At 39.7% G+C, this 26,754-nt stretch overlaps 1 protein-coding gene across 1 annotated transcript in view; it reads left to right on the forward strand.

Annotated features, from left to right (window-relative positions):
* The window catches only part of LOC128372957 (collagen alpha-1(XIX) chain), an 89,458-nt gene that overhangs the window by 22,459 nt on the left and 40,245 nt on the right, over nt 1–26,754 (forward strand). Inside the window, exons 10-12 of the mRNA XM_053333168.1 lie at nt 9,711–9,740; nt 9,832–9,858; nt 10,369–10,422. Coding sequence (XP_053189143.1) covers nt 9,711–9,740; nt 9,832–9,858; nt 10,369–10,422 — 111 coding nt within the window. The remainder of the gene's footprint in view (nt 1–9,710; nt 9,741–9,831; nt 9,859–10,368; nt 10,423–26,754) is intronic.

The following is a 26,754-nucleotide window of genomic DNA, read 5'->3' on the forward strand; positions in this document are numbered from 1 at the left end:
GAGCATGTGATCTAGTATCGCTTTGCAGATACACGTCCTGTGGGACAGAAGGAGTGTACACTGTGTTATCTTGCGGGTAATCCCAATTACATTTGTGGATACATGATGTTCAGCTGAGGAGTGAAGTGTCATAGAAAAAGGAGTCAAGCAGCACTGATAGAACATGATATCCACTGCACCACAGGATCTCTGACAGTGCACTCTGATATCCTCACACAATGGCCCTTTATTCAGGCTTCCTCTGTAAACTGCTTTTATTCATAAAATGTAATAGACATGCTAATAAGCTATCCTTTCCAGCAGTCAATGTCAATGTGATTAGTCTTATATCTCGTTGTATGCGGCGGCGTATGGCTGACCAAATGGAAAGTCACAAAAGGCATTTTCCTGCTGTAACCTCCCTGGCATTTGTAGGCCGGCACTCAAGATATCTATGTTACTTGGAGATCCTGTTCCACAGAGCTTTAAAGGCCTGTCATTCTGTGTAACAACATTTCTCCACCGGAATGTTCTGAATACTTATTACACCTACAATTTTAACTTAGTGCATTTAGTGTCTCCCCTAATATGTAAAAGCTAGATTGTGATGATTAAATTGTGTGCAGTAAATGAAACTTGCAATCATTCTACCTATTGTCAGAGGAGGACACTCACTTGCTCTGGTTAGTGAAAGGTATAAGTAAACATAATTAGACAACATTTGTACACCCCTGCTTCTCTGGCTCTGTTTATTTGCTTGCTTTAGCTGTCTTGCACTGGGGAGTTGCCAGATTGTCTTGTGGCCCCACCGCTACAGGAGTGACGAGACACAGTGGTGTGTGTAATTAGCAGGCAAGTGTACACAGCTCCCCACAGCGTTCTGACCTCATGCTGCAGGAACGACAGTCACACAGCCAGCACCAGCCTATTCCCTGCCTTGTTCATCCCACCACATAAATGCAACAAAGCCCACAGCTTGCAACAAAAGCTAACAATATATCCAACCCCTCTAGTCTACATCTCCCTCTGTGTTACTGTGCACCCAAATTGGGCCTGTGCTCACAACTGACTTCATTAGACAGAAGGGCAGCATCTTACTCTAGGCTGTGCTGTGGAAGGTAGAGTGGTATAAAAGGAAAAAGAAAACAATCTGCCTTTTCCCTTAAGGGGTCATTAGATCTTTCCTACTTCAGAGGTGGGTCCGTCTTGACAGTTATCAACAAACTAGCACATCTTTATTGTAGAATCGAGTGTTGGTCAGTTAAGAATATTAAACACATGTCAGTTTAGATGAACATTTCAGCTGCTGCTTTTCTAACAACTGTATTCAACCATTTACATTTTAAAATTACCCTTTCATTTTTAACATTAAGATAGCTGTCAGTCATTAGTAGGTAACAACTACTGCTTAGTTTCTGAGTAGCACATAACAAAGAAAAATCCTCTACAGGAGATTGTACCATACCGTTTTGTTGTACTTCATGTAGGCAGTCAGCATTCTCTGTAAAAGCCACAACTCAGTCAAACACCCTATCTGATGACATGAGGGGCTACAGCTTCAGAGTACATTTAAAATCAAATTAAAAAGTCTGCTAAAAGCTCCTCAGCTCCTTAACCACTGACTCTACATTGTATGTGCTATTGAGTGTAGCTTTGTACAGTATTTTCTATGTGCCCTGTTTGTTTTTTTGCTTTGTACTGTGTGTTATTGTGCTGTTATATATTTTAATATTGACCTACTGAAGAGACTGCTGAAGAAAATTAGCCATAAGCTAATTATGTTTAACACTGTAACAATGATCCAAATAAACAAATTACTACTGCTAATTACTACTACTTTTCATGAAGATTAAATGGCTTACCAGAGATTCCTTGCTGCTGTATATGTGTGGATAATCTGAAACCACTGTGCAGCTACAACAGCTTCCCATAGTCAAGTTTTCAGTTTTCAGTGACACAGTTTGAAATGTTATATTTGGCCAGTCAATATAATATTTTTTCCCATTGTAGATTCAACTGATGTAGACTTTCGGTTTTGCTGTTATCTAACTTCCATCAAAGTCTGCATTATTTCTGAGATATGTTTCACTTGAACAAGTCTTCAAAGTCTCTATAGGTACATGCTCAGAGCAGGGAGAGAAACGGGAGGAGGTGTTCTTGCAAATAAACGTCAAACACTCACAAGTGTATAACACTGGCAGGTAACAGTTGACTGCACACATTTATGCAACATTTGCTGCACTGACAACAAGACAGTTTTAATTTAAAAAACAGTTGATTTAGTCCTGGGAAATTGAAGGCAACCTTGTCATGCATCAGTTTTATTAAATACAGTATTTGTTTATTAACTGAATTTCTGTTTTCCCAAAGGAGACTCTAATGAATGAATTGGAAATGTTTTCTGTTATGTGAGAACCAAATAATGGCAGGGTAATTAACATAGTATAGTATCAAATTAATAAAAATCACTTCTCAAAAATTATCACATAAAAGCTTTTCATCTTTGTTTTGACAAGCAATTGTTTTTTAAACAAAATAGCAAAGCATGTACTGTAATGGAAAAAAGAAATTTAGACAATCAGAATAAGCAGTTAATTGTTTATTACATCTGTTTATTTTATGTGTCCCTGAGTAAGAGTGCAAAGTTTGCATTGCTGCCAAAAACCCCGGCCAGTTTTTTTGGCAGTACTGGAGGGTTCTTGTTATTTGAAAAGTCCAGATGTTTGTACTGTCCGCTATGATTTATCTACTTTTTACTGTGTGGTCAGGATAATCCAATGGACAATACAAAGTTATTATCAAATATTTTGAGATCATCACATAGTTTTCAGCATCATTGACCAAGCAGCATATCTCCACACCTCCACAAAATTGTTCATTTAGTCAGAAACAATGCCAAAGACATTCCAATACATTCCAATAGAGTTATACATTCAGTTGAAAAATATTGGCATGGACAGATACTATGTATTCATCCACAGTTTCTGTGACTTAAAGTTAGAGGACTGCAACATGAATGCAGGATAATCACAATTTCTATGAGACCCGCTGCAAACAAAAAGAAACGCTGCTGCAAATAAAAAGAAACGCTGCTGCATATAAAAGAAACGCTGCAAATAAAAAGACACACCGCAGCAAACAAAAAAAACGCTGCAAATAAAAACAAACGCCGCTGCAAATAAAAGAAACACCGCAGCAAACAAAAAAAAACACCGCAGCATATAATAAAAAAAAACGAAGCAAATAAAAAAATCCACAACGGAAGTGGATTACCGGGGACTGTTTTTGCCGAAACACCGGAAGAAGAAACAACAACAACAGGACTACGAATTGGAAAACGAACTAGAAAGTAAGTGAAAATGGTAGTGTTTAATGTCGCTACATGTACTTTTTAATGTGTTATTTGGTCAGGCGATGTAGCCCCAGGTTTGAAGTTGAACTGGAGAATGCCGGTGTATTGTTAACTTCGGCTAACACGGGGAGACCACTAACGAGAGTGGAAACTACTGACGGCTACATAGTTCCGGCAGCTTATTACTGTCGTTGTTCCGCCTACGGGACGGGTCGGAGGTTGGGAGGTAGCCACAAGTCCTTCTGAATGTTTTAAACACCAACCCTTAAACATATATATTCATGCCATACATTGTTAGAAAGCATAGGTTGCCCTGATTCATTCAAGACCACTCACGAATTATATTGGTTGCTCACAGCCGTAATAGTATTAGCGATTGGCTCGGCTAGCCACTCAGCTAAAGTAAAAACAGCTATAATCTCTACATACCTTCAAAGTCTTCCCTTTATCCACACCGATCATCTTATGACTCAGGACTTTCTGTACAGCTCGCCAAGTATCCATTCATCCATCCATGAAATCCGTTTCCATAACATCGAAATACTTTCCTCAATATGTCCATGTATTTAGTCCAACACGTAACATAATAACACAAATAACAAACCATATACGGTCCCTTTTACGTCTTTTCCTGACCTACACGTACAAGCAACATCGCCTGACCAAATAACACATTAAAAAGTACATGTACATGTCTTTTTATTTGCAGCGTTTCTTTTTTATGCAGCAGCGTTTCTTTTTATTTGCAGCTATGGCGGGTCTCGGCCACCGTAGTAAAAGGGCTGTTATGATATTTTGCGGGAGCGCGTGTAAATGGTTAGAAATCCTGTGGGAGTCAGCGGGTGCAGGAGGCCACTGATAAAATAATTGATCCATGACTCCAATCTCTTGTGCCCTTGGCTGCAGGCTTGTATCATATCGGGGACTATCTTTGACCACCAATATGACAGATGTCCTATCAAGCTCTGCTAGAGTACACTGACAGATGCTTTTCTTATTTAATGTTTCAGGGCCATGCAAACTGCAGCTCTTACATCTCATCCAAAAGGAATATCCATACAGTTTTCCTAGAAAACTATAGTCTAATAAAATGCTGATCTCAAGCTGTTCTAAACAGCAGATCATTTCTAATTCTCTCATTTACACTTCACGCTGTCAAAACCATGGCTTCTTTTTATATTTGAGATTGTAAATGTACCATCAAATTCAGAGTTACAACATTTTTTGCTGTTCATATAAAAAGAATATTAAAATACCCCTGTGATGGGCTGTGAATGTTGTGTGAAATTGCTGTTGACAGATGTCCTGTCTAATGAGAATGTTGGTAATATATATCTCTGATCCTTTTTCAGTTTCATAGAAGTATGTGTATACAGCTAAAGTGAATAATTTGTAGTAATGTTTGTGGCTTTAGAAATGTGTCCTTATTGTGTTTGCCCTTAACTTAAAAAACATAAAGTTGTGAATGGAAACCAACTTCAGCCTTGAGGACTTGTTCTCAAAATAACAAGAGAAAACCACATAATGACTTTAAGAGGAACACAGTAACAAGAAAACATGTTTATATTACAGGAGCCATTCACCATGATAATGAGACAAGGTCTGCTTATTACGGAAATGGTGGCAAAATTCTTACAAGATTAATCAAATACTTTAACCAAATAAGCACATAAACAACTCTAGTTGTTTACGTGCTTGTTATCAGATGAGCCTTGTACCCTGATGCTCCTTCATTTCTGCCACATATCTGGTTATAGCTCAAAGGAAATTTGCTTCTGGATCCCCTTGTGTCTTACTGCCCCAGTAAATTGGTTAGGCTGTCGATTTAAATAAAGACTTGGGCTTTCATGTACAGCTATGAGACAGCTGCCCTATTATTGACTGTATGCATGGGTTGAAGGCCCGCATAAAGTGTTACAATCTGATAAAATCACGTGCATAAGTGCAACTTACACAGCAAGCTGTATTAGCTGGCATTTCCACAGGAGCAATTATTTTATACCAGTTTTATCATGGCTTCTGTTTTCTGAATGGTGGTGTTTGAGATGAGGCTTGCAGGGAATAGGCAATGAATTAGTCACGTCTCTGGTGGAGCCAGACTTAATGTGATAAGGGTAGGTAATCATCTTCTGCAGATATATATTTCACTATTAATAGCCTTTCTAACTCTATATTTAACCATGACAAATTATTGTGTTTCTGAGTCATTTTACGGACCTCTCACACTCCCTGTCTTCCCTGTTCTTCCCTAACCTATTTCAAAGACTTGCTGCTACTGGCCCAAATGTGTCACACCTAACAAGCCTTGCTGCAAAATTTAGCCTGTCAATATGTGTCAAGCTTCATTCATCAGCTATCAGTCTTTATCTCAGCTGTCCCTCTTTCACATTTCATCACCATGGGGCTTGACTTTGCCCCAAGCTTGCGTTGTTCAATCCAACCCCCAGGTCGTTTGCTTCGAGGTGTAAAAGCAATGACAACTACAGTCCTCGCTAGAGCTAAGTGCAACGAGTGAAAACAGAGGAAGGGATTTGGCAGTAGACACTATGCAAGCAGCTGATTGTGAATCTCTCAGCAGAGTATTGGCACACGCTGTGACTGAGATTATCTGCTGTATTCTCAGTGACTGTTTGTGACAGGCATGAGAATCTCACACCTGCATGAGTCGAAAATAGTGTCAACATACTGACATACAGTAACACATGCTGGGCTTTTTTTAAAACAAATTTCTAATTCTCTGTGAAAATAAATATACCACAATATACTGTATATTTTTTGTTCCCAGGGTCTGAAAGGTGACCTAGGGCCAGTTGGTCCAGTTGGTCCTAAAGGAGACAAAGTGAGTGAGTCTGCCATTCATTCCGGGCTGGACAAAATTACACTGTAATTGTTTTCATTTTTATTTTTCTTAATGGAAATAGATACTTCAGGGAATGTGTTTGACTTTCATGAGCTGTAATCCCAGCCTCAAAAAGGTGTTTGCCCATCTGTTTGAAGTGCTGCTATGATTACCTACTCCAAACATGGTCTGCTAAAGAATACTGTTATTGCTATCATAACCTAGCAATACCTCATTGATGGTCATATATAGTAGCTTTCACCCTGGCTGTGAGAAAAATGTTCCACTCATTACAATTGCACAGTATTTGTATATTCATAGGCATAGCTGTTTGTAATGGACATACCCAACAAAATCCCTTTATCTTGCCCTCTCTAAACAGTTTCTATGGGACTACAGCCGGCAGCAAAAAAGTGGATTGCATACTATTGCCTTCTGGTTCGGGGGCTGCTCATAGGGCCTCTTGATTTAGAATATATTTGACATTTGGTCTCAAATATTAGGAATCCAACAGCCACGTAGGCATGCCTTGTGCAGAAGGCTGTGATTGGTTTCATAAGCCTGTGATTTAAGACACTGAAAAGATGGTGAGCAGTGCAGCAGAGGAATTTGATGCAAAACCTTGTTCTTATCTGCACCCCCTTTATAGTCTGTTCACTGTCATCACTGACATGAATTAAATTAACTCTTGTTGCAATGCAGAAAATATTGGTCTTTTTAAAGTTTTCTTTTCTTTTCATCCCACAGTGGGATTATTTTCCATGTATGAGATGAAATGTTTTTCCTGTAATTAGTTGCCATATCTCCTACTCTTTTATTTTTTCCCCCGTATTGGGGCTTTTTTTTGTGTGTTGTTGTTGTTGTTGTTTTTGTCTTTTGGTAGAACTCACCGCATAATTGTAGGTGCAATGCTCTGTCTGCCAGCCTTGAAGTTATAATGAGGTCTGTGTGTTTCTGTGAAGACAACAGAGAATCACAGGGTATTTTATCCTATTTTCCGGATGGGAGGGTGGGGGGTGGGGGTCGAGGGAACGTTTGTTTGTATTGAAACTGACAGAGGGAGGCAGATTTGGAAGCATAAAGTAACGAGTCCCCTGAATATCCCAAGCAGGCATATTTTAGCTGTGACATTCATTTAGACAACAAAATGGATGAACTACAAGCACTTTGTTTTTTTCTTTTCATCCACGTCTGATAAAAGGGTATTGCCAGTTGTAAAGTCCACTGATTCTCAACTCCTCCTGTGCTTTATGAAGCACTGTTGGGGTTATGGTGAAAAGGAAGAGAACTGCAAAAATAGTGGACAGTGATGCATGAGTTTTATCTGAAAAGACAAAAAAGACAAGCGAGGCAGTAAAAAGCATGTGAGATCATTGCTTACATTCGCTTATGCTGACGTCAAAAGAGATCTACTTCTTTCCCTTATATGACTTTTCATGACTGCCTTTATGTCACAGCCACCAAACAATGTTATCATACCTGTCCATGGTTAATACCGCAAAGCTTTTACATGATATAGCACGGCTGCGTTTATTTTAAGGCCTGTCACATTTCATAGCACAAACCCACCTGCCAGTTGTCTGACAGTGTGAGAGTCATCAGACAGGTTTCATTTCATGACATACTGTAAATACCAGTTAATGGTCTTCTATAGCACATAGTGCATTGAACTGTTACTACTGTACATGGTCAATCTTGACATTCAGATTTGATCACAAACAATATGGTGGGGCTTTGGGCTTGATGTCTAAATGTCTAAAATACATTTTATTGAATAGCTTTTGTTAAATATATTATTGCCTGAAGTTTTAGGAGTTTTCACTAATTATTATCTTCATTCACAGGGTGATGTGGGTCTGCCTGGAACCCCAGGTCAGCCTGTAAGTTCACATTATTTCACTTCAATCTTATCATGCTGTCTGTATTTGTAGGGACACACAGAAGAAGTAAAAATGTTGAAATGTACTCATGTTGGTGTGACCTGAATTGTCTGGACTGCGCTTTGTAAATATGACAGCCTTTTGGCTGACCACATGCTACACGCAGTGTTTAAACATCTGGCCCACAGAGATGGAAAGTGAGGCACTCAGGTGAGCAGTCTCTGTGTCACATTACCATCACCAGGGAATGGGTCAAACAAGAAGCAGATAGACAGGGCTCAGTGGGCATCCTCACTTGGGTCAAGAAGGATAGGGATGAGCAGTCAGGCAGAGAAAAATGTAGCTCCAAGTACTGGGGTGGGGGTGGGGGTGGTGGAGGTTGACAGGTAGCTGGCTGTATCCTGCAAGGGTGAGCAGTGCACTTATTGGTTTGGTGGCTGTCTCTGCAGACTTCCTGCATTTACAGACACCTAGGAAGAACTACACCACACTTTATGTATCTCGATCTTATAATTGGACTGACTTTTTCTGTGTTCCTGTAAAATCCAGGGGACAGAGAACATAACCCAGAAATGTACTCATTCCTGTGCACATACTCTCACACAAATTGAAGGTACATATGACCACCACAGCAGATACATGCTGTGGTGGATGCTTGCATTGTCACCAATCAACTTACAGAGTGAATGTGTGGGCACAGATGCAAACACATATACTCTCAATGCATTGTAGCCAGGGAGTTGATGGGCACTGAAGATTAAAAGCACACTGCAGGTGGTTAGCTAATAATGTACGCATCATGAGGGGATCAGCCTGCCATTTTTAATCAGCAGTGGAGTGATACAAAGACTGTGCTTCACTGCTTCTGGCTTACCCCTTTTATGTCACCAAAGTGCTTGCAATACCCACAGATCAGTGCCACCATCCATTAGGTATTCTCTAATGCTAAATTTATACTTACAGGGAAAGTAACAGTCTTTCTTTAACTAGCAAAGACAGTTTTAGCCAACTTTCTCACACTATGCCAGTAAATTGGTTGGTGAGTGTGAGGAGAAAATGTTGGGAGGAAGTTGATAAAGTGGTGTGGACTTGCTGCTAGTGGATGTGCATGTATTGCTCATTACCTAAGGTCAAAACCATGTGCTCACAAGACAACAAAAGATATATACCGTTGTGCATGAATAATTGACAGACAGAGACATGTTATATGCTGACAGCCTTCTTGCTATTCTTATTTTATTTATTTTTTTTGTAACTTTGCGTGATGTCTCTTACTAGCATGAAAGCCATATGTTGTGAATGTCCATTTCTGCAGCTGTTTCCAAGAAAAGTCAACACTGTTTGACTTTTGGATGCCGATTGAAAGAGGACACCAATTATTTGCTTTGTATTTGAAAGCTGAGATGTTGTATGTGGCCTTGTGTCCATTTTGTAGCCTAGTGAATAGACGACTGTCTGCCCTTTCCTGACAGTGGCCAGCAGGGTGTCTGGGGAGATGTAATAGTCATGTCCTAACTTCTCTTAAGGTCATTGTGGCCAAAGGATAATCATGGCCTATTGTGTTGTTGCCTGTAACTGGGAAACATGTATTGTTATACCATATGTGAATGTCTTATTTTTTTTCATATTGACTGACATGTTTTGATTGTTTGTTTCTTAGGCTGACAACGAATGTCTTAAAGGAGATCAGGTACTTCATAAGATTTACTTAAAATACCTGATCATATTCATTTTTTGCTTTGTTTTCCTGTAAACATATTTCTTTTATTTCCCACATTCAGGGCCACCGGGGTGACAAAGGAGAGAAGGTAAATAAACATCACATTTACACATTCACATTGTACATCATTTCCATTGTTTCTCTTGTTCATATAACATGTTCTCAAATAGTCAAGCACAGCTATTAATTCAACAAGCAATTACTGATGTCAGCATAAGCATGTCCTTACACAAGAACTCGTGTTGATTAACTTGCAAACAGTTCCTTATCAAGATACTGTATAATGGCATGAAGCGCATCAACCAAGGCTGCAAATTGGCTATTAAGGTAATGACGGAGATTTCACCAAGAGACTGTTCTTGAGTAAGACAGGAAACTGCACTTAAATGTATTCTATCTATTCACACAAATTTAACTAATGCCTGTTTCCTGTCACTGCAAATAAGCCCGCTAGTTATCCACTGGTATGCCTAGAACATGTGACACAAACATCTGTCTGCTTCAGTTTCCGTAAGAAGCAAGCCATAATCTCCTCCTGTAATGCCAAATGCCTGTGAATGTAGCACCCAATTCACTATGATACATGTGTTTTCCCTAGGGATTGGCTGGGGTCCCAGGTCAGCCAGGGGAACCAGGCAAAGAGGGCAAAAGGGTGAGTAAACAGAAACAGTCCACCAGTTGTGTGGCCTGGCGGGTGGTTGTACAGAGTGGAGGGACCTGGCCTGAGGAAAGGCCAAACAGCAGCTGAGTAACTGTTGTTGCTGCGGAGGGGGAAGATGATCGGTGGCAAAGGCATTCTAGTGGGCCTGCGAAGAAAAACTAGGTGGTGGGGGCTAGTTGTATGACAATTAATGAATGGGCTCCATGGTCAAAGGGTCACACACACCATGACTGGCAGCACACATGGCTATGTCCGACTGGGTGACTGACGGTATTCAGTTTGCAGCTAGATTTGGACAGAGACAAATGCCAGTTAGAAAATTCAAGTGTCAGGGTTTGTAATGCAACGTCTGAATCAAAACGTATTGACCGTAATATTGTTAACTCTTCAAAGCTTCTTTTCAAATCTTTGTAACATAAAAATGATCTGCTTTTGTGAGAAAGGATGCGAAATTCCAGCTGATGACATCTGAATTGTTTAAGCACTTTTAATTAATTTATTGTGTTCTGACCTAAACATTGTGACATGACAGAGGGCTAAAGATTTCCTGGCAGCAAGAATGTTATTGTTCCTTCACAGCTGAAAGCCAGTTTTCAAAGATAGGTGGAGAGTGTCCTTTTGTGTCCTGTTTAATTGATATGATTTGAATACATTCGCCTCTGTCACAGCGATCAAAAAAGGCTCTTTAGAAGACTGTTTGTATTACAGAAAAACCAGGAGGAAAACATTCAGCTCCACCACAGCAAAATATAAAATATATAGCAGATTGAGCACCCATAAGTGGGTCAGGCAAATGTTCTTTTCAGACTGAACTAGAGCCTAGATGATGCACAATACTCGAGACATCTGGACGCAAGTATCTTAAGAATTCCATCCTTCTGTGTGAATATATTCGAACTCAAAACTTGTTCCAATAGCATTAAGAATTTATGGCCTATCATTGGTTGTGTTATTTCTCAATGGATCATTCCCCCACCCCTCCCCCCAATGCATGAGGTAACAGAATATTTTCAGGGAAAATATTCAGAGAAAATATTCTCGGTCAACAAAAGTGAGCTCAGATGCTGGTGCAGATGTCTTTTTGAAGCATTTGCCCCTCTACCTCATTAGTTAGCTGTTATTATTTCTAATCTGGGCACAGAGTGTCAGAGGCATCAATAATGGTGCACACCTTTCTTCTTGGATATAGTGTTATGTTGAATCTTTCAATCATAATTGGTTTTGAGGAAATGGAAAGTCACTCTGTATTTGATGTTGTGGCTTTGTGTTTTTTTTATATACCACTAATATTTATTGCACTAGTTATGTCTTTGAATATTTGGAAGGTAGATATAGTGCTTTAAACTGGCCATTTCAGACTTCTGCTGTTGTTGTTGCTTAAGACATAGTCCTGATCTATTAATATCCTGTCTTTGATGGCTTGCTGACTTCACGGTGACTGTTAATGTGCTAAGGTTTCTGCTTATTCTTAGCTCTAGGAGTCACATGTGGCCTCCAAGTTGTTGACCAACCTGTGTTTCTGCAGTTTGACAGCCTATTTTAGGAAGCTGGACATGTATCATTATCAGGGGCTCGCTAGTGGCCAGCTGATACAGCAAGAGACTCTCACCTAATTAGCATCTCTTGCTCATGCTTGCAACTTATTGGTTTCACTAAGAGTCATAGCTGCTGCACAAATGATGCATAATATCTTGACGTAAACTGACCACTCCAGAACCTTCATAAAATAGCCGGGAGTGGGAAGCTTTCACAAGGCCTTAGATTCAAGCCAGACCATCTCTCACACTGTCTACTTCAATTTATTGTTGAGGAAAATACGACCACTCTAAGCCATTTAGATTTACTTCAAGGAGATGTGGAGGACATTATATTGGGGGAAAGAGGAATGATGCCATTTGCACTGATCCTTCTCTGAAGCTTAAAGCAACATATGCAAGAGAGGATATCAAGGGCAGTCACCCAACCCCTCCTGTGACCCCTTGTCTAACATTCACAGAATCTTGATTTTATCTTATTACATTGATGGATGACTGGCTCACTTTGTCGGGATGGAGGTAAGGGCCAGTCCAACCATGTCTAGGAATTTATGGGAATGTATTGCCCCCACATTACACATTACCATTAATAGTAATGTGAATGGCTTGGTTTTATCTATTATGGATGGCATTGACACAGAATGACAGGCAAAGAGTAGGACTTTGGGAGCGAGTGGCACATTACAGCAGATCAAAAAAGAAGATGAGGAGTACCAGTAAAAAGCATATGTCCCCCTCGCTGACTGTAGTGTGCTAAAATATTCATCGAGCACTGTAATGATGTGCTAAGCTCTGTGTTGTCATTGTAGGCTGCCCTGTCCTACAAAGGTTGATGGGGTGCAAGACACACATGGTGAAGGGAACAACCTTGGAACTTTTCAGTGATGTCATTTTAAACCAGGTTACTGTAAGCTCATACAGCAATGCAGTGAAGTGCCCACCTGACAGCCATCCCATCAAATATGGGAGACTACATAATAAAGTATTTTATTAATACAAAAGTGATGTGGGATATAGTGGCAGAAAGAATAGCAAAAGTACCAAATGACGTAAATTTGTATGCTCAAAATAGGACTGAAAACCTACGCTTGGTCAATGCACACTGCTTTTTGAAAGCCAAAATACACAGGAACGCCACGCCAGGCTTGCTCTATTCATGTCGTGCCAAGTCTTCCCAGCATACTTTTCTTTGCTTGTTGGCACACTGTTGTGAGTGGGTTCAGTGTAGACATGGGTTCATCCCTGGGCAAAGCAGTAGGTTCCTGTGGATTAATAAGTAATCACCTTAAGAAATCCCCCATTACAAGGTGGGTCTTGGAATTTTAATCCATGCCTGAAACCACATTAAGCCTTATTAGCAGTATATACATATAGTATAGCCTTTACTAAATATAAGTCACTGACAAATTCTATGATCTTTAAAAATTGAAAATTATGTGATTTTGTCATATGTAATGGACAGTCATTTGTTATAGTTCAAAGTTATGGGACCATTACATAAGCATTGTAAATAGATTACCTCTATACATAGATGTTATCCAACAAGAAACAATGCACAGTTTTCTTTGGATGCATTTTGCAGAATGTAAATAATGTGAATGCAAGTGGAATCCACTTTAATCAGCTGAGGGCCTCGACAGTGTCGAAGATTGCTTGTCTCCTGCTTTGGAAAATGCACACATTTGACAGATGTGCTGCGCAGTGTTTGTTCTTATTAGACATAGCCGTGCTAGTGCAGAGATGATGAAACTTCAGCAAGCCCTAGAGGAAGCAGAACAGTACAACTGCTCTGTCTACGGATGTGTTCTCTTCAAATGAATTATGCAATAGCCTCTTACTGATTTATTCATTTATTTATCTATTTAAATTTAGTTAGTTGGTAATTTATTTAGTTATTTTGCTCAGAGAGTCAGCTATTTGCTACAGCTGGCAAATGATATGGATTGGTAGATTGTGAGTTGCAGCACAGCAACACACATGCATGTATCATTTATTGTGCAGGGGTTGAGGACATTTCTGTAATCTTTGATGCCAAGAACAACTTATTATCAGGTAAGAGGTGACATTCTCAATTGACTGCCTTTTGATCTTCTCCAATATCTCTCTGCTGTAAAATGCCTTGTGTTCCTCATAGAAATATTTGTAGGCATACCTCAGCTGGGGATGTGGGTGGATGACACTGAGCCACATGAGTTGCCTGCCTCATATGTCAATGAGATAAGAGAGGACAAAAGTGACAATAAAGGTGGAAAGGTCAGGGGAGTGTTGCTAGTCAGTCAACACAAAATGACCCAGTGGAAGGGAAAAGCCATTAACTGAGAGACTTTTAACCTGGGAGGAATAATTTTCTCACTAAATAATATGATATGCCACATCAATACTACTGATAAAAGAACCCACCCAGACAATCGATGGACAATTGATTAACCATTACAGACTTGAGCTTTAAAATAAGGCTGGGCTTTGATTTTACTAATAAGTTATTCTTCCCACATTAAATCAGCTCCCCCTCTTGGCTATTATGCAGCAAACCCACCATGGTCACTAATTACAGTGTACATGTCCAACAGATGATTATATATTTTATATATATATTTTATATATATCCAAATCATTTTGTTCTTACTTCTTTTGTTCAACTTCAAATTATAGTTATTAGAATGGTTCTATATTTTTATATAGAGATATATTGATAGTATAATATAGTTTTATATAACAGATGACAGATGATTTAAGGCACTAGACATATGGCAGCATGGAGTCTTATATTAGTGTGTCCCACAAACACATATCAGTTAAGTCATGAGGCTGCTTAGACAGACAGGTGATCCTTATGTCGGAAGTTGAATGAAACCAGAGAACAACTTGGTGTAAACATGATGTCCACTTGTTAGTTGCTAGGTTTCTCAGTTCTCAGTAAAGAGTTTCTCCTCCAGTTATACGTGAGAGATGGCTGTCATCACTTCAGATCATGTGACAGTCCCAGATCAATGCACGTCTGTAATTTTAGTGCAGACAGTTTCAGTTCTTCCACTTGTGTCAAAAGTTTGAAACAATGTAAGCAACGTTCACAACAGCTGCCTGGACATTTTAAAGTGGCATGGATAGAATCTGTCAAAACAATAGAAAAGATTATTGGTCTTGTGTGTGTGTCTGGCAACTGGACTAATCCACATTTCCAAAGAAGAGAGAGGTAATTGCTGTCTTTTGGGAAGTGATAGTGGTGTTTACATTTTCTATTCATGCCCCATGCTGAATGACTGTGACAGCTGACTATAAGTACTGACCAAAAGCACAGGCATATTTTTTTCCACATTTTCCTAATTGTACCTTGTGTCATATGTCTCAGTGATTGTTGGTTCACTTAATGCTAAATTACTGGTCAAATATTTTCTACCAGCCATGGAAACAGCTATGTAATCTTGCACTATGTATTTTCTTTCCTACCTAATTGTTAGTCATTTCCTCCTAGCACAAGGCACATTGTGTGTGTTTGGCTTGACCAATTGCACATGTGTGCATATGTCCAGACGATATCCTCAGAGAGACAGAACCTTTTAACTGGGAACCAATGTCTTACTGGTACTGTCTATTTGATGGCTTTATGCTGGTGGACAGAGGTCAAAACATTTGCGTCAGGTTAGATACAATAACATTAATCTACTTTTAAACTAAATCTATGTATCCCCATGGCACAGTTAATAGCTTTTGTCATTTAACATAATTTGGTTTGAAAAAATATGCTGTTCTTCGAAAACCAAATGCATGCTGTAACTGGAATTTAGATGCATCTCCTCTCCAGGACCGGGCAAATGTTGTTTTGAGATAATTGAGCCACCACAGTATATATAATATTCATATTATATGTGATGGACTTGGCTCAGGTTTATTTGGATCAGTCTCTGTGTCTGTAGAGACCAAAGCAGGCAGTGACAGTGATAGGGAAGGAGTTATGGTTTGGTTTGTGGGGACTGGAACATTTGGCAGCAGTTTCTTGCTCCATAGGTAGACGCAGACACAAACAGTGATGCAACTGTAACAGACTGTTGACCTCTACCAGAGCACCTGCAGGGGGAGATTATTGAGTAACGAGCCCCTGGTGAGAATACCAGCCTTCCTGCCAGAAGTTCTCCACAGGAGGCTGCTGCTGATTTGGGTGATACAGTAAATGCATGAAATTACAGCAGTTATTTGATTGGAGCCGTGCTTTGTGTTGTCCAGGTCAGTATATGGCATAATGAGATCCAATTTTCTTTAGAAAAAATGAAATATATTCATTTTTTCCATAAAAGGCTTTCTTCACAGACGCCTGTATAGCACTTACATGTCAGTATTTAAAATCGGGATTGAGAAGATTTTGTTATATTTTGTTATGCTTTGCGCTGCTTCCAGTCAGTTTCAACCTGTTTATAATACTTTAATATCTTGGTATATACTTTTAGATATTTAGTGTTGAAGATTAGAAATCATGAAAACGTAAATGCACTATTAACTGTTAATTGAGGGCACTGTTTCAAGCTAGAACATGTCATAATATTGCATTTTAAGTATATTTTGGCACACTGGTGTTATATAAATTATATGCTATATTCATACATGCACATTTATGTCTATTATATTCTGTTTGACTCAATTTAACCAAGAGCCAGTTTACACATGTTAAAAAATGTTTTTCGGTCATCTGAACACTAGTGGATGGCTGAGACACATTGATGTTCATACCTGTCTTGAGCTGATCATTTGTGTCCAGATTTTGATGCTGCCCACATCACTTCAAAGGGCACCGCGCACAGTCATTACATAAGCCAGAAAAGTCCCAGATGTGTTTTAAGCACAAGCTAAGAGTTTTTAGAGTAAATATTCCAACTGTTCTGATTGGTGAGACAAAGTCATTTGGGACTTATGAAAGAGCACAGGACAAGTTGAAAGAGAAAGAATGTTAGAAAAGCATTGGCTTTGGCCACTGCTGTGATAGCCACAAGACCACAAAGAGTGATATGTGTAAGACCTCAATGTCAGCACTGGTGGGAGACATTAGTTCTTGGGACATTCACAGATGACCAGTGGTTCATGCATTTTCACATGCAACGTGACACTTTTGATATCCTCTGTTGAAAACATAGTTTACTTTTGAACTAACACATTTATTGCAAACCATTCAGTTAAAGAGGAGGTTTGCTGTTGCCATTTGGTACCCAGCGACTCCTACTGACCTCAGAACCCTGTCTGAGTTGTTTGGCATAGGTAAAGCAGTTGTACACTTCTGCCCAAGGTTGAAAAACTGCATGACATCGTGGACGACTTTAAAGAGAGATGGAGCCGGTGTGCACTAGTCAAACACAAACATTGCACCTACAAAAAAACAGTATTTTAAGCCTAACCATTTAGGCACTGTTGGTCATCATATTGATGGTCTGTGTCTTTAAAGCAGTGTTTAACTACAGTAGCGTGATGTAGATGTGTAGTTACAGTTGTGGCATGACCCATTGAAGCTCAATGGCAGAGTAACACGGAGAGAGGAATTTACAGGTCAGCAGGGCTCACAGCTGAGATTTTATGGCAAGATTTACACCCTGTGCAATTTTACAAGCAGGGGGAGGATTTGTTAACCCTTTGTCAAACAAAATGGAATAGGTTCTTCCTCTCTCTCTCTCTCTCTCTCTCTCTCTCTCTCCTTCTTTCTGTTCAAATTCATATTGAAGAAATCCAGAGAGTCACGCTTTTGACACCTGTATTACACCAGGAGGTAACACGTTTGCCCATTGCACAAGGCAATTAATCTTGTCAATGTCAAGTGCATTGGGAGGGAGGATGAAACAAAGATTTGACCTGATTGGCTATGAAAAGGTCTTACATTTGAGCCCAGTTGGGAGAGAGGAGGGTTACAGGGGAAAGCGTTTGGCACATGCAAGGACAGATGCACAGAGCTTTGATTTATCTGTCTGAACCTCATCTTTCCCAGAGAGCCCTAGTATAGCTACATCCATGGGTGTCCAGAATAAACACACATTAATTGGCCAATTAATTACAGGGACGAATACAGGGGGCGAGACTTTGAGAGTGCCACTTTGATTGCACATTGTTCACTGACTTTTATAGTCACTGTGTATGCGTGTTTGGGTGTCTGTAAATTGATGCGTCTACATATACGTGTGAACCGCTGATGTTCCACAAGGGGTAACGGAGGTCAACACATCCTCTGAGCATTAGATTAAATCGTTAGAGGCTTGGTATAGATAGCGAGAGCACGGCCCTCATTGGCACACATAACCCCATGATTTTCTCAGGAGCCAGAGCTTGTACCACACAGCAGGGAGTAATATACACATCCCTGCCGCCCCGGTGTCTGAGTTCATCATTGCCTTGCTTCCCTGTTGCCTGTGTGACATCTAATACCTTTTCGAATGCTGTTGCCAAAGTCTGCTAGGTCATAGCAACACTGATAGAGTGTCATGTGTCAGAAAGAGTCACCTGAACTGAATGCATTCGACTCATTGAGCTATGTCACTGGACAGGAGGCGACTGGCCCCTGTGACTGTTCCAGGTATCGAGGTCCACACCACTGCTTTAGTCATCCAAACAATGGGATGTCTCTGGCTCCGAACAGTCTAGTAATATACAAAGACATTCTCCTGGTATTCGGGGTCAGTTTAAAGATGAGGCAGGGTTTGAGAAATGCTGAGAATGTAAATACCTTTTAAAAGGGTATTATAGATCAAGGATGCTACGATTGAAGCATTCCCCCTGTAAGCTCTATGTGTATGTGCTAGTCAAGGGGAGGGAGGACGACCCTGGAAGATCAGAGTACAGGAGGAAAAGGCTGGTCAGAGAGGAGATGTAGACTTGAACACTTCAGAACACAGAGGTGTGGCAGTAGGAGGCTGCATCTTACAGCACACAGTTACAGCCTGCCATCCATATTCTGATTCTCCACACTCTCATCCTGCCCGCAACCAATTTAGATACATTCATCTGTGTCCAGTTTAATGGCATGCCAGAAAGTGGCACATTGACAGTGGCCTGATATTATACAGATGGCAGTGTGTGGGACCTTAGTATAATCTGTTGTGAGTGATATGAAGCATAAGACTCACCAAGGGCTACAGTACCAGGAGTGAGCGCCCTGTGGTTCTTTGCACAGTGTATTCTCTCTGACCTCAAATATTTAGTTTGTAAAATGAACCAGGGTTTATTCAAAGTAGATTTTCAGCCTCTCCTATTCACTTGTTGGATAATGCATTAATGAAACACTCAGTATCTGTAAACATAGGAAGGGAGCAATCTGCTTGGGATGAATAATACTGCCAAAAGTCCAGATGAGACTGTGAAATTTCTAAGAGCCAAGACTAATAACAGCATCCATTAAGAGATGAGAACATTCAAGAGGCAATGCCTGTCTAGTCAGGAGCCAATGTAATAGGCACCCAGCTTGCATGGAAACACTGCACAGACATTCAGCTGATCAGTGGGAATTGAGCTCATAGTTTAATATAGATTTATCATCTTCACCACATAAAAATGCAAATTCGGATATATCATCAACCCTCTTTCCTCTCCTTAGGAGTTGTTAAAGTCAATGAGCTCTTAAAACTCATCGCTCAAGACGTGGCAGAGACGTGGCTGTTGTAAAGAGCGGGTCTGGGGGTCTCATGGGACTGCCTTAGTTTCCATAGACATCCACTGTCTTTGCTTCCTGTGTTTGCCTTTGGCTCTAGTGTTTGCATAGTGTGCAGTAGTGAGGAGCTGGTTGAGTGCTGAAATAGCTCCATAATGGTTATTTTACCCAATGATATGCTGTGTTGTGTGACTGGGTACCCTTGTAATGCCACCTGTGTCCCTTTGTATTGTGTGTCAGTTGAAAAGAGGCATCATGCAGTATGTAAATTATTGTCACTCTCTCACTCTCATACAGCTTCTTGCTCTCAACTATTTCCTTCTTTTCTCTGCGTTGTAAGCCCTCTACAGAAAAAAATCTCCTTTACGGTATTCAGCGCCTAATTGCCAGACTCCCTAATTAGAGATGTTACCCAACACGCGTCATACATTCAGGCATTGAAGACATCCATCCTCTCTCAAAGAGAGTGTACAGTCTCCTCATTGGCTTTATCCCCCACTATGTACAAGATTTGTGATGAAGCTAGTTTGCCATCTAGTGGCATGCGTACAAATCACCATTTAGTCACATGGGGTCAATGATTGAGTCTCTGTGAGGACAGCCTTCATGGAAAGCTTTAGCCAAGAGACTATAGGTGCAATCTTGGCCAGCTGAGCTGTGTCTTAAGTCGGCTGCGATGTCAGCCATCTCTTTATACGTCCCTGAATATTTAGATGGCTGCGAGTTAAAGAGAGCATTGTGTGCCAGTCAGAATGGTAAAATGCTAAGCTGCATTTGAGCCCCTGCCAGGCAGCTGTCGGCTTTGCCGTTCTCTTCCTGCCCCGACCGCTCCTCTTAACCCTCAGTAAACAACTGGAACAAATCCTATTTTATTGAGGCTTTTACCAAGTGCAAGGGATCTCTGCAAGCTCCAGTGCCCAGGCATTTTCTGAGCTTGTGCAATGTCCTAAGATGGCATCCAGCGAGGGCAATTTGCACTGTCTGTCCCTAATTGGATCCTTAATTTAGAAGCAGGTGAGGGTGCGGCCTCTGCTCTGCAGTGTGTTCTGTGGCATTTTAGGAAAGCAGTATAATCAATATTTACTTCAGAAGCATTGATAGCTGATTTGACACACTGAAAACGTGTTTCTTGAGGATTCTGCTACTGCAGCATATTTAGCTGCATAGTTGATGTGAATTCATTGAATATTTGTCCTGTTCTCAAGCTGATACTCAGAATTTTGAAGCATACGCCCAGATCCAGCTGCTGTAGTGTATTTGTGAGAAAGTACTATATACTATATAGTAGTATAAAGTATTATTTAAAGTGGAGTTGAGAATGGATAATTATTTACTTATAATTAGAGGCCTTTTTTGAAAAACACACATAGTTGAACTAAACATGGTTAAATATTAAAGAGATTTGCATCATTTTGGTATTGCAGAGATCAAATTGTGCATACTTTATTCAATTTTCCCTACTCTTGCTGATTCTAATGGTTCATGGTGCAAATTTTTGGATGAAAAATGTGAACAATTTTGAAAGGGGAAAGGATTTCAGAATTAATCATCGAATAAATGAGCTTTTTCTGGCAGTTTGCATAATTGTCTGTATCTTGTCTAAATGTAGACACAATAAGTGTTCCCTAAGTGACTGAGGGTATAATGTCTCAGTCCTTTTTTCCATCTTTCACAGGTCAGACGCAGACAAGCATTTTCAGTGGGGAATAAATATTGCATCAACAAGTAATGGGCAAACTTCCTGTTTTCACTGTTGTGTGTGTTCTTGCAGCATGTGCACACACACAACAAACCCCCAAGGTTTCATTAGGTAAAAATAGAAATCATTACACCACCTACTTTTGGTTCTGTGAATAGTTAATTGACTTAAGGATATTATGACAGTTTATCATTTTCACTGTTTTGTACACGTGTTTACCAAGCAAATACAGCTGCTGCTCATAAGCTACATAGTCACTTCCAGTTAAACCCTGCACAGCAGTTAGACAAAAGGCTCAGGTGGCCTGAGTACATGTCCCCAGAGGGAGATGGGAACTCTGCTCAGGCAGAAAGAGTGGGAGTGGCATGTGAGTTTTTCAGTCAAGAAAAGGTCATCTCTCCCATGAGCTACATAACATTGTCACAAAACAACTTGGCTTGGTAATGTCAGATAGTTTCCCCTTCAGGACATGAAACTTCTTTGTCATGCGCAAGACAAGCAAAGGAAAAAAAGGCAGTACACCAAAGATTTCTTTTTATTACACACTCGAAAGCCATCCACAGTAGGTGTGTAAGCTTATACTAGGCTACGTGTGATTAAAGGTCAAGGTTTGGTAGAGGAAGATGTGGTTATGTACAATGTGTGACTGATGATTGTGGTCACAAGGAAAGGCAGGTTTTCTCCTAAACTCCAAGGGCAAAATATAGCAAATGGTGGCTCCAACAAATAAATGTGGATGCCAAAGGTCAAACAGAGTGGATTTGCAGTTTTTGTAGAGATTAAATGTACTGTAAATAGAAATAGCAGTAATGATAGTCACTTTATGTGCTTTCCATAGAAAGACAAATCACTAATAATGAAAAACAACAACGTGGTTTTATATTTGAACAAAATTGATATTATTAAAATTTGAATAAAATTGATCTACTGATGATTATTCCCTGCATGTCCCTCTGTGCTATGTATCAGGGTTGAGTTGGTCATGTGGTGTCCATTGCAATAGGTTTCCTTCAGCTTATCTACTGACCCCACTTGACAGAGGCATTTGTCAGGTGGATTATATGGCTTTTTCATGGTATATCTGCTTTATTGCGAAAAATGTGACACATTCTGCCTTCTCCATTTTACACCACTGTGTTATCCCAGTTTGCGTAGTCGGACATGGAATGTCTCAGAGAACATGTTGACATTTGGGATAAGGATTATGGAGTCATCATAAACGAGTGCCTCTGCTGTGTGTCACTGTCGTTGTTGACTTTACTCTCAGATCGGGGCTTGTGTTGCAGGATTGAGCCGGGCCCCATGTCTGTGCTTTCCTTTTACATTTTACAAGTCGCGGCAGAGTTGAAGCCAGAGGAGGCTTGGATCCGTGTGGATTAAGTCAGAAGTTCAAAATCTGCTGTGAGTCTACTGAGGCCTCTTTAACCCAGCTCTAATGTGTACCCACTCCAGCTTTACTGCTACCATTATTGAATCAGTAGTTAATGTGTAGTGCTTTTCACACTCCTTTTATATGGTTTGCAGGTTTTCAGAGTGTGACAGACAAATAGAACATGTGAATATTTGTTTGGTGTTGCCAGCCCATCTTTCATTTACTCAAGAAGCTAGTTCATCTTTTCACTCATATTTCCTCTCCAATCCTCTCCTCCACAATCCCTTCATCTTTCTCCACCTCCTTCCCTCCCTCTCATCCCTCATTTCCTTCTATGCCTTCCTCTATCTCTCCCTCCCTCTAATCTACTGCAATGACCTGAAGGAGGGCTTCACACTGCAGCGCTCAAATAATAATCAAGCACTAGGATGTTGTCAAATTTATAGGACACTGAGCGTTGCATAGCAACAGAGATTGCCAGGGTGATCCAACAAGCGCTGGAAGTTGGGTGAGGGAGAAACAGGGCGAGTGACAGGAGGAGGAGAGAGAGATGAAAAGAAAGACAGGAGAGAGGGACAAGATGGGAGTAATAGAATTATGATATTATACACAAAGGGAGAGATAAATGAGAGATAGAAAAACAAGAAGGGAAATTAGAAAATGAAGGTTGGATTAGCTGAAAGAAAAGATCCACAGACCCTGCTGGCTTATCTCGTGAGGTTGCCATTTTGTGGGCATGTAAGTTATAATTATCATGTTAGCATATTTTACTACAGACGTTATGCATACACAGGTGGTATTAAGTTTAAAGGTGACTTGAATATAGTGTAACAGAGCAAAATAGACATTTAACTAATGATTCATGCTCAACTAGAGACTACACTCTGAGCTCAATATAAACCTTGTTTAACAGGGAAAACATTTTAATGTTGATACACTTGTTTGAGACAATGTGAAAAAAATATCATCTGTTTTTCACATTGTCTTTTTCAAGTTTCTGTTATTTTTCTTTTCCTCTTTCTGAAGTTGAAATCCTCAGTTTCAGTTTCCTGTTCATCCTTGTTGCCTAGAGACTGCTTTGGACTGCAGTTCACCTCTGACACTAATCGTTCTTCTGGTGCCGTCTCTACGTTCCTTACCAGGAAAACAGTCAAAAAGAAAAAGAGCACTTTCTATAAAGTTGCAAAACTCCCTGAATTTTGTTCTTCGAAACAAGTAGTTTTGACAATATCTTATTTAACTAGAAAACTTCAAATATACGTGCACTACTCTCAGAGGTGAAATTGGAAATATTCTTGGAGAATTAAGGATACAATCTAGTTTAGGTAAAATAAGGTTTTGTGTTGGTGTGGTATAGTAAGCTAATGGAGAACACTCTGTAACATGACTGAAAATGGTTATAATATGACCTCAATTCAAAATGTCAGAGTAGCCCTTCAGTCACACTTCCATGAAAGTCTAGGAGGTCCAAACATGACATTTAAAACTGATCAAATCTAGATGATATTTGCTTGGTTGCTGGAGTATTTGGGTGCTTGTAGGCACTACGGTAGTTGTTGGCACCTTGATTATCTCAGTATTCCAGAGCCAGTATGTCCCTTCTGAGGCAGTTATCTCACTGTGTCACTGGCAGGTGTTTCAGTTTGGAGAGTCAACTGAGTGCAAATGGTGATGGCAGCTGTGCTCCGGACTAATTATTTCTTGTCACTGTGCACAGATTTGTCTGGGATGCTGTACAAACCAGAGGTCGTCTGGACAGAAATGTGACACTCTAACGCCAAGGTCACCTAGTGTAGTCTTTTAATGGATTGCTTTTTTATGAAAATGATTGTCTGACGTGCTGTCTGTAAGTATTTACTGTAGATGAAAAAATACTCTGACGTGGAAAAGTCCACAACCAAGTTAGTCTATACTCAGCTGCCAGTTTATTAGGCTCACATAAATGATACTGAGGGGTATTTCTAATGTTTTGTCCACCCCATTTGTATCATTGAGGTTAGACTACTCAGTATGACACTTCAATACCACCATAAACTACAGTCTCGAAAATTACCATAACATTTAATCAGCATAACCGTTATGACAGTAGGATTTATATCAGTGCTATTGTATTTGACTGTATTCATTGCAGCTAGGTGTTACGAATAAAGTACACCTTTATAAGAAATAGAAAACTATATATTTCAGCCTTCACAAACTGTTCATATTCTGACCCATCACAGTATCGCCTCATAATTAGTCTCTATACCAAATTATTTAACCATAAATCAATTATAAATTCCTCATCAAATAAATGAGTGATTAATCCTTAATGAAGATTTCAGAGAGCAGAGGGAGTTTGTTCTTTAGTTTTTATGCTTTTCATTTATGGATTTAAAAACATTACAATCATGCTGCATAATGGTCCAATGTTGTAAAGATCGGGGTAACTGCATCTAACACTCTACAAAAATGTATATCAACTGTACTAAAATGTTTTTATATAATTAAAATATTTTCATAATTGTATATTTGCGTCACATTAGAGGTAGTCAAAGTTTGAGGCCAAATAACTATTTAGTGTTTTTATTGCTCTCAAATGTTAAAATGGGTCAAATTTTAACCCTGAACAGTATGTATGGGTTAAACAAAGATGTTGAAATAAAGTCCTAAGCAAAATCATATCACCTTATTAAAAAACACTTTTATAACTTGTAGGTAATATTTATTAATATGGAGTTCACTCCACGCCATCATCAGTTGTTCTGACTTCATTTAAGTATTGTGATCTAGAACAGTAACACTATTTATTTGGATTATAATATGCAAATACATAAAATTAGTATGCACTTTGGAGTTAAAAGAGATATAAGGGCAAATGTGGAGAAATAATTTTGCAAACTGCATAATTCATGACCTGCTTGGAATAATAGCATATGAAATATTCATCAGCTAAATTACTTATCTATGTAATCTGCTTTTGTTGTTGAGTTCAGGGGAGAAAGGGCAGAAGTGGAGGCAAAGGCTTGAACAAACAGTCTGATCTTTTTGCAATGTAGCAATGATTCAGTGTCTGCCTATTCATTATTTGCAAGAGAGAAAAATAACACCTTCCACCCTCAGCAAAACACTGTCTTTGTTTGTGAGAAATATGCCTTTTACATAAAAAGTGATGTTTTTTGAATCTACACGGTGCACCCTGGTGCATGAGCTCCCATTGAATATGTTGGCTGCCACTTTGAGTACTCTTTTAGTGCCACAAAGGTAACACACTTCAATTACATTTCAATGGTTGATCATTCCAATGTAATATAATGTCAGTCCTTTGAAGCAAAAGGTTTTTAAGGTTTGAGGGTGCCTTTCCTACACATCAACGCAATATGCCATCTACCTGTTTTTTTTCTGACAGAGCACTCATTCTTGATCACAGTAGCCTCAGAGCTTACAGTACATTAACACGGATGATCAAAAGACGCTGGCCAAGGCTGTGTTGGTACATCAAACAGCATGAACAGAGGAAAGCACACAATTCCCATGAGGAGACACTGGTTCCATTGTGTCATTATTGAGGTTAATATTTACTATATTACACCTCAGCTTCTCCTCTTTTCATAATCTAGTAATCTGAAGACTATGAACAGAGAAACACACACAGCATACACGCACATGCAAACAGATGATTAAAAGCAATAGCTCTCAGTGAAGTTCCTTCCTTTGTCTTTGTTGCAGGCAAACGTACATGTCAAATTCGACCCAGTTAACCAAAGTCTGCATATACGGAGTGTCAGAGGAAAGAGTGGGGGCGTTGCTTTGTGATTTTCTACTTTTTTTCCTTCAGCAGCCAGTTATTCTTCCCTCTCCACAGAGCTACACAGCTACTAACTCAGTGGAGGAAGGAAGTGTATATTTGTGTCACCAATACTGGCACATACAGTAGGAAAGAACTACATTGTTCAAATAGAGCAACTGTGTCGGATGATGAAACTTCTATTAGAAAGAAGTAATCATATTTAGGCAGATATCTGTATTGTCTCAAACGTCTGCCGTTGATTACGCCTCTGTACAGTGAATTGATATTGGCCAGAGTATTACCATCTCCTAATTGAGTTGATTTTACATCCGT

This window comes from Scomber japonicus, chromosome 14 (assembly GCF_027409825.1).
Source record: "Scomber japonicus isolate fScoJap1 chromosome 14, fScoJap1.pri, whole genome shotgun sequence".
Taxonomy (NCBI): domain Eukaryota; kingdom Metazoa; phylum Chordata; class Actinopteri; order Scombriformes; family Scombridae; genus Scomber; species Scomber japonicus.